General features: G+C 35.2%; 1 protein-coding gene across 1 annotated transcript; it reads left to right on the forward strand.

Annotated features, from left to right (window-relative positions):
• The first annotated feature begins 469 nt into the window (after positions 1–469).
• Positions 470–7,767, forward strand: LOC112007335 (uncharacterized). Its single transcript, XM_024039674.2, has 6 exons — positions 470–774; positions 2,267–2,478; positions 2,611–2,669; positions 2,770–4,506; positions 6,719–6,872; positions 6,976–7,767. The coding sequence occupies exons 2-6, from the start codon at positions 2,358–2,360 to the stop codon at positions 7,641–7,643; spliced, it is 2,739 nt and encodes a 912-aa protein (XP_023895442.1). The 5' UTR covers positions 470–774; positions 2,267–2,357; the 3' UTR covers positions 7,644–7,767.
• Positions 7,768–9,388: the final 1,621 nt, after the last annotated feature.

Below are 9,388 nucleotides of genomic sequence, written 5' to 3' on the forward strand. Positions count from 1 at the left end.
TAAAGCATCCTCAAAGCTTATATATATTGTACTTAGCAGATTTTTTTTTGCAAAAATTATTGTACTTAACAGAATAGATGTTTCTCAAAAAAAAAAAAAAAAAAAAAAAAAACAGAATAGATGTGTACGTTATCCACAATGGTATTAATATTATAATATTTTTACTCTGGTAGCACAAATACAATGGACTGTAAAGGTAAAATAAAAGTTTTACAAAAAAATGAGGTTGCCTTGTTGTCTCCCCACACCAACGTACAGCCACCTGTAACTCTATCATGCTCTCTATCCAAGGAAAGGACCACTCCGAATTTGGAATTTGAAATCTCTCCCTCTCTCTCTCCTCTCCCAGAGAGACGTTATAACTTTTAACCTTTTAATAATACCCATCTCTCATAAAATAAATAAAAAAACACATTTTAAATTTTTTTGTTTTTGTTTTTATATATAATTATTTTGTTTTCGAAAAACACATTTTCATTCTGTCTCCATTTAATGCTTGAACTACGCACGACCTTTCTCACACTTTCTTCTCAACTCTACTCAGTAATAGTAGCTCTCTCAGTCTTAATTTCTCTCTCTTTTGAGTCTGACCCAAAAATCTCAAATTCTCAGTCTTTCTTTAAATCTCTGCAAAAATCTTAATTGCTTCACTTGATTGCTTTTGTGTGTTTAAAACGCAAACCCCACTACCAAAAGATTTTGGTGCATTTATAGTAGCGAGAAATTCAAAGATTTCTGGAGAAATTTAAACGATCTTACTATCATTGTTTCAAGGTAAAGTCTTTTCTTTACCTTTCTATGTTAAAGTTTGGATTTTTGAATCTGGGGTAGTGAGATTTTAGATTTGTAGTTTGGTATTGGTTTTTTGGCATTATTAGAATCTGGGTTTTGGTGCGTGCTGTTTGGTTGATGAGAAAGTGTGGGAAAATGAGGAAAGATTGATGTTTTCTCAATGTGATTGTTTGGTAAAAGTGGGACTTTTGATCTTGAATTGTGAGATTTGTGGGTTGTGATTTGTTACTGCTTTGCTTAATTTGAAAAGTAGTCAGTGAAGTGAAGTTGTTGGAATTGATCTTTCTGTTTGTTACTATTTTTTGTTGTTGGCTTTGTTAGATTCTGTGTTTTGTGGAGTGCTGTTTGGTTGATGAGAAAATGTAGGTAAACTGGGAAAGATTGATGTTTGTCAAATTCGTACTTAGTTGAAATTGGGACTAAGAAAAATAGAAATCTATAACAGGCTAGATTGTTTTTGTGGTTTATCTGAATAACTTGACTTTAAAAACCAATGCAATAGATTAAAAAAGGTGTTGACGTTTTTGGGTACATATAAACCGTGGAGTTTCTCAGTCAAATCAAATGGAGGATTATGCTCCATTTTTTGTTAAACTAGAGATGATTGGAAATTGGGGGTTATTTGTTTTTCTGAATTAGGGGATGCATTTAGTTTAGTTAAGTTGGCTGATCCCAAAGTTTTGGGATGCAGGCTTTGTTGTTGTCTTTGTATTTAGTTGGTTAAGTTGTTGTCTCCCCTCATTGATTTAGAAAGTTTAGTTGCATCAAGTTCATTGAATGTTGAGCAAATGTAGATCACACTGTATTGATTTTGAAGCAGATTATGGTTTTCAAATAAGGAATATGAAAGTAGAACAATTTATGTGCAAATCGTTGTTTCCTTTTGGTGACAGTAATTCAAATTTAATAAAAATTAGGGTCCTGTTTTTTGCATCCAATATTTTTGTTTCCTCTTTCCGTGCTTGTGTTAATAGTCTCTATTTTGTTTTTGGAAATGCGAAAGTTAATTACCAATCTTATTACAAAAATCTTACAAACTAACATGTCAACAATTGTGATTGGTGCTACATTAGCAACATAATAAAATTTCTTATTTACTTTTTCTTTTTGTGTTTAAAAGTTAATGCATCAGTTTGTACAGCTTATGTAGCAAACTTTGTAGTATACGTAACATCATTCTTTGTTCTATAACATTTATGGCCTATTTCCACCACCATAAGAATAGATCGGAACAAGTAGTAACAATAAGGTCAATTGTAAAATTCTAGGTCAGCTGATAAAAGGCTATCAATGGTTTACAATATATATCTGTGGTCTCTGAAAAGTCATGATGCAAAATTTGCCCATTAAATGGTGAAACCACTTCCATTCAAGTGTATGAGTTGTTTGGTGCATGAGTCACATTTACTAATTAGGAAAGGAAAAAAGATGTGTTTTAAGATTGAAAATTTTGTTCTGTTTGATCATGTTGCAGATGGATTTTGGTTGGCAAAGGGGATTTGTTGCTTGCTCTTGCTTCTTCAGTTTTAAACATTGAATTACCTTTTATTTTCTGTGTGAGAAAAATGGGAGTTGAGAAAGAAGGTTCGAAAAGTGGAGGAGGTTATGTAGGCAGTTTCTTTCACCTGTTTGACTGGAGTGCCAAATCTCGGAAGAAGCTATTCTCAAGCAAGTCAGATTTATCTGGTACAATTATATTCCATGTGACTAGAATATTCAATATCAAATTTCAGTCCCTGTGTAGATTTAATGTTGCACATATGATTAGTATCTTCCATTATTGGTTTTGGATTTATATTTTTTCTTCATTTTGTGTAGAGCTTTCCATACAGGGAAAGAAATGTGATGGGAACTTGCCAATGACGCGGCTTCATCTGGTGGGAGTGTGGCTACTTATTGTTTCTGTATTTAAGATCTTATTACATGGTTTGTAAAATTTAATCTAAGACATTTTTTGGATTCTTTTAACATGTCCAGGTAGATGACAATGACACCAGAGCAGGGTCAAGCATTAAAGGAAGTGATTATAGTTGTGCTTCATCAGTTACAGATGAAGAAGGGTGTGGAACTAGGGCCCCTGGGGTAGTGGCCAGGCTTATGGGATTAGAATCTTTACCCACATCCAACTCGCCTGAGCCCTACTCCACGCCATATTTTGATACTCAGTCTCTTCGAGATGCTCCTTATCAGAGGAAAGATTTTGATTATCATCATGACCACCAAATCATGTATTCTGGAAATCTACTGAATAAGGTGGATGGCCCTGCCAGGAACTTTGTGGAGTCAAAACCCCTGAAGATGCTAAACAGGCCGATTGAGAAGTTTCAAACTGAAGTTTTGCCTCCTAAATCAGCTAAATCAATTCCGATTACACACCATAAACTTTTGTCTCCTATAAAGAGTCCTGGCTTCATTTCTACAAAGAATGCTGCTCACATAATGGAAGCAGCTGCAAAAATCATTGAGCCTGGACCTCAAGCTACTACCAAGACCAAGGTGCCTCTCGTAGGGTCTTCATCAGTACACTTGAAAGTTCGGGATCTCAAAGAAAAAGTGGAGGCTGCACAGAAAGTGCCTGTGGTTGGGTCTTCTTCAATAAACATGAAAGTTCGAGATCTAAAAGAGAAAGTAGAAGCCACTCATAAAGCATCTAGGGTTGCTGATACTTCTCAAAGGCCAGTTGAGTCTAATGCTGCCAAGTATCTAAAGGGACAATCTATGAACAAGAGCTGGAATGGATCTGTAGATACGTCATTCAGGGCTTCTCCTGACATAGAAGAAGGCTCTTCTGGTTCAAGGAGTAAGTCAAAGTCCATTTCACTTGCAATCCAAGCAAAGGTCAATGTCCAGAGAAGAGAAGGAATAAATTCAAGCGCCAGTAGAAATTTGGTAAGCCAGAAAGAACAGAGTGAGGCTAACATAAACCAGCCCTTCAAGAGCCAGCCAATTATTCATAAGAATTTGAATAAGAAATCTTCCATACATAATTCTTCAGGAGTTCTAAGGCAGAATAATCAGAAACAAAATTGCCTTATGGACAACAAATTGCCCTCCAAACCTTTGGGTTCAAACTTGCATGGTAGAAAAGTGATGTCTGGGGATTCATCTTTTGGGCGTCACAAAAGTTCAAATAAAACCACTGGGAACTCCAGGCTTGGGTCCAGAAAGTTAGGTGTAGAGGCAGCTGATGGTGATAAAGACACATATTCTAGTACAAAGAATTTCCCTAGGAAGAAACGAACAATAGATAGGGAATTTCACTTTGAGAAAAATCAGATTGTTGATAATGTGTTGAATGACAAAAATCAGAGGCCAGGTCAATCTAATCTGGCTATGGACAGGGACTTTAGTTGGGCTCAAGATAGCAGAAAGAAAGGCATGGATGTTATTTCTTTTACATTCACAGCCCCACTGGCACGATCAATGCCTGGTTCTGACACCTCTTGTCAGGCTGCACAGAAAAATAATGCTATTTCCATGGACCATCGAAGTAAAAGAGCGTTGCTTGACTCAGATAGTATTAAGTTATCTCCACTGGGATACAATGTGATAGGGGGTGATTCATTGAGTATGCTCTTGGAACAAAAGTTAAGGGAGTTAACGTATGGAGTTGAGTCTTCTTCCAGTGACTCCTTGAATGTAGGGTCAGCTTCTAGTTCTGTGTCATTTTCCTCCTCTAATTCTTCTACCTTCAGATGGAAAAATAAGTTTCAGGTATATAATTTTTCATTAATTATTTTTGAGAAAATTTTTTTTGGTAATTATTTATCTTCTGTTCATTTGGACTTTAGACTCTTAGTCATGCTAGATACAAACAATCTAGTGTTATTCATGCTAGATGCACTGAACTGATTCTAGAAATGAGAGGAATGGGTGTTGGTATAAGTGACAGGCGTGCTTAAGCACACATTTAAAAAAAAATAATGTAATAAATTTGAAAATAAATTATTAATGGACAATATAACAATTAACTAATAAACTAATCATATAAAAGTGAAATATAATGTTTTATATTATTTCCTTGTGCTTTACAAAATCTACACAATCATATGATATTTTGATAGTCATGATTAAAATGAAGACTTGAAGTACATTGTTGAATCAAGATATACCCAAAAGGCTAAGGCCAAAAAGTACTGGAATGTCGAGTAAGGATTTCTGTGCCTAACTAAAGCAATGCAATGCAATCCTAAAGCATATAATCATCATCCTCATTAAGCATCATCATTGTCATCACAAGATTTGTAACCCTTATCATTTTTCTCATATACTTCATCTAAATTAATAGTCTATCCCCCAGGGGAGTATGTTGTGAACTAGAACATGAACTTGTTGCCCTCTCTAATGACCTCATTCTTGATCTCATGTTGAATCTTTCTTCTTCAACACCAGCAGTCCTATGTCAATAATCATCATTAAATGCAAGATCATCTTTAGCACATTCATCAGGTTCTTATATTCTTCTGGTCAACCACTCATTGCTATTGTCTATATCATTGAAAGAAATTGAATCAATTGTGTCATGTACATGGTTAAAGTGATAGCTTGTCTTGGTCAAGTCTCCTTTGCTGAGAATGAGTGGTGGAGTGTGGTCCTAAATGGAAGTTTACATCTTCTAAAATCTGTAAAGGGGTGGAGGGGTGGGTGGGCTTAGGTGTATGAAATCATACCATAAACTTGACTATTGTATAACAAATCAACGGTGTGTGTCAACAACATCAGATTTGGTCACTACATTTCTCTCTCTTTTTTTTTTCTTTTTTTTTTTTTTGAAAAATAACAAAGCTCCAAAAAGCATGCTTCTGCAAATGCACCTTGCTTGAGTGTTCTTTGCACTTTGCAGCGTGCTTTTACCAACAGTGAAGGAATATCTGGAGTCACTGTACTGTTTAGAACTGCTCTGTTTCGTACTTTGGTTAAACTGCAATTGTTATTTATGCTAGATTAATTCATTTTTGGGTTATATATATTGCGGCAAATGCCGCAAATCAATCTTTAGTTCTAGAAATGAGGAGTCAATAGAAAAATACTGTACTGTTTAGAATGAATTTGTTTGGTTGATTTGCAATTGTTCCAAAAATCTAGCACTGTCCTGACTATATGGGGGCCACTTTAGCTGATTATCAAGGTTCTTGAGTGCTTAAGGGTCCGTTTAAAAACAGCTTATTTAACTGAAATTGAAAACTTTTTGTTGAAATTACTGTAGATAAAGGTAAAAGTTTACTGAAATAATATAATGAGACTCATAAATAATACCAAAAATTGCAATAGGGCCTATAAATAGTAGCAAAAATAAGTTAAATAGTAACAAAAATAAGCTAAATAGTAAAATAAGCCGACTTTAAACTCTAATCCCGAACACAACCTAAATCGTTGTGTTTTACATGTTTTGTAAAATTTAAGTGCAGATGCATTCCAGTCTTAGTTTAACTCTCCTTTTAGAAAGTTGAACTTGTAGCAATTCAAATGAAACATGGGTTTCTGTTCATGTCTAGTGTAAGTGTATAACAGTTAATTATCTATAAAAAAAGGTCCATGTCTACTATAACTTAAAGTTATTTATAGAGGTCTATTCTTTGTAGTGATACTCAAAACTTTTAGCAAACTGTGAAAGTTAAAAAGAGGTCATCCTCCTGGTGTTCCAAGATTGTGAACTTAATTTTATAGCAGTAGCATTATATTGGTGAAACTTGCTTTCTATTGTTGAATTTCTGACTTGATTATGTTTTTTTGGTTTTTTATTATTATTTTGTGAACCCTTTTGAGCAAATGTGATTGGTGTTTGTTACTAATGATCCCAAGAATTTCTGTAAAGAGCCACCATGCCCCCTACACCATCCCCAATTTCTTGCAGTTTCAAAATTTAATTGGTAGCAATTATCCCTGTTTCATCTAATGGTAGTTGATGCAAATGCAATATCATTAGGGAGCTGATGAGATGGATGGATGTAGCAGCAATCATATTGAAGCTGGACCTTTGGTTGGTTGTCGACATCCTAGTCCAGTCTCTGTTCTTGAGCCTTCCTTTTCGACTGAAAGTTGTGACTCTTCAATTAGCACTGATAGTAACAGTTTGGAAGGTAAAAAGAATTATATCCTTTATACTTACAGATTCAGTTGTTTAATCTCCATGTAAATGTAACATTCAGTCAGCAATGCTAAGCATTCAAAACTTACTTTCAGGAAGCAAGTTGTTTTCATCTGTTCTAGCTCAGGAGGTTCTTGGTTTGAATTCTTCAAAGAAGTTCAGTTCAGTAGAAGCTGATACAGAATTATCAGATTCGGCTTCTTCTACATCATATGGAACTATGGCAGAGAAATGTGCAAGCATTTCTATTTTGACAGGTCGTGTGAGTTCAACCAAGTGGGAAATAGAATATGTGAAGGAGATATTGTTCAATGTGGAATTGATGTTTAAGGACTTTGCATTGGGTCGGGCCCGTGAGGTCATAAACCCTTATCTCTTTGATCAGTTGGAAAGTCGAAAAATACAATGGGAAAGTAATAGTGGTGAATCTAGGCTAAGACGGAAGGCATTATTTGATTGTGTGAGTGAATGCCTGGATTTGAGATGCCAGCGATATGTGGGTGGGGGTTATGGAATGTGGGTGAAAGGTGTAGCAATGGTGAGAAGAAAGGAGTGGCTAGCAGAAGAAGTGTACAAGGAGATTTCTGGTTGGAGAGGCATGGGGGATTGTATGGTTGATGAGCTTGTGGATAAGGACATGAGCAGCCAATATGGAAGATGGCTAGACTTTGAAGCTGATGAATTTGAACTTGGGATAGAGATTGAGGGTGAAATATTTGATTCTTTGGTTTATGAGGTGGTTGCTGATATCTTGCAGCTTTAATGCATTTAGCCATTACTTTTTACTCCTGATGTAATTCCCAACGTGTGTGAATTTTTTTGGGGAGGATACTGTATTGTTAAATCCTCATTATTCTTCAATTTATTTCATAATGTGTCTCTATAAATCCTAATCAGTGTTCTGCTTCAAATTACAGCTTCATTTACCATGCTGTTTTTCATTTCTCTCTCTCTCTCTCTCTCTCTCTCTTTGACCCTAATTTGGAGGTGTATACCATAAATGGCAAGCCGGTAGAACATGTGTTATATTTTTATCTTATCCCTACAACCTAAAGTTTTATTACATTGAAAGTAAAGAAAGAAGGGAAAAAAGGGTTTTCTCAAGATTTTTGCTTCTACCATTTTATATTAAAGGAAATATCACAAACCACAAATGAAAATTAATCAGAGAAAAAAATAAAGAACTAAGAGGAGCCAGAGGAAGGCCACACATTCAAACTATCCAGAGGCAAATCAATTGGGGGGTGTTTGGTTTAGTCATTTTCATCACTCAATTTTCAATTTCTATCACTTATCACTCAAAATTTGTAGACTCTGGTTTTCTTGTTTGACTTAATTTTTATTCTCAATTCTCATCACTCAATATTCAAAAAAGTGAGAATGAGACAAGTTTTGTGAGTTTTCTGATTTTAGAAAATTGAGTTAAGTGGCAAAATCATAATAACACACACAAAATGAAATCCACATGTGATGTATTGTCTCATCAAGTCATATGGTATTTATTACTCGAAGGTCTCCAATGGCTATTTGCTCTTTCTTTTTTTTGTTTTTTGTTTTTTTGAGGAATTGGCTATTTGCTCCTTTACTAAAGAGGAGGATACCATACTAAAGGCCCACCAACTGAATTATTCTTTGATTTTTACAAACCAAAAACTAAGGAAATATTAAGTGCCCAACAGAAATTAGAGTCAAAGAATTTATGAGTTATGAGAATGAGTTTATGAATTGTAAGTTGTGAGTTATGAAAATTGAGATACAAATTATGAGATATGGATGAGTTGTGAACCAAATAGGACCTTAGTAACTCATCATGAGACACACAAGGTTAAGCATAGACTATAGGGTTGTTGGTGAGGTGTCACTTCAACAACCTTGTACATTGTCATTGCTTTGTCCTTGATTCCTTTCCTTCCTTGATCTCATCTTCTTTGAACTCTACACCAGCTTTGATTCTATCTTGTCACCTAATACATCTATTTGCACACAAAATTCTCTCTGTCAAGTGCATGTATCCAGTGCTTCAAGTATTTGAAGTGGGTGGTTACATTTTGAAACAAACAAACAAGAACATGTTAATATTTAAATATATGATTATTGTCAGTTTTTAAAGAATCCTAATTTGTGGCTGACTTTTAAGTACCAGTGAAGTTAGTTTGTATGATGCTTCCAAGTTCCAACCCACAGATTCAAGGCTCTTAATTGACTGTGGCATGAGCTATGGGACCAAGTTGTGGGATTCAAGGATCAAGGCCTTAAACATACTAGCAGGAGCAATAGGAGTGGAGAATTCATTGGTCTATGTAATCGTTTACTTTGATTTGGTGACTGAAACATTTAGGGAGGTTCCATTGCCAGATTTGTCACCCGACGATGCTAAATTTGAGTTGGGGTTGGATGGCTGCCTTTGCATACCTCATAATTCGAATTGATGTGCTTTGAGATATGGGCAATGAAAGAATAAGGGGGTAAAAGGTATCTTAGTCTACATAATAGATTGAAGTGGACCGA

This window comes from Quercus suber, unplaced genomic scaffold, assembly GCF_002906115.3.
Source record: "Quercus suber isolate HL8 unplaced genomic scaffold, Cork oak 2.0 scaffold_413, whole genome shotgun sequence".
In the NCBI taxonomy this organism is placed as follows: Eukaryota; Viridiplantae; Streptophyta; class Magnoliopsida; order Fagales; family Fagaceae; genus Quercus; species Quercus suber.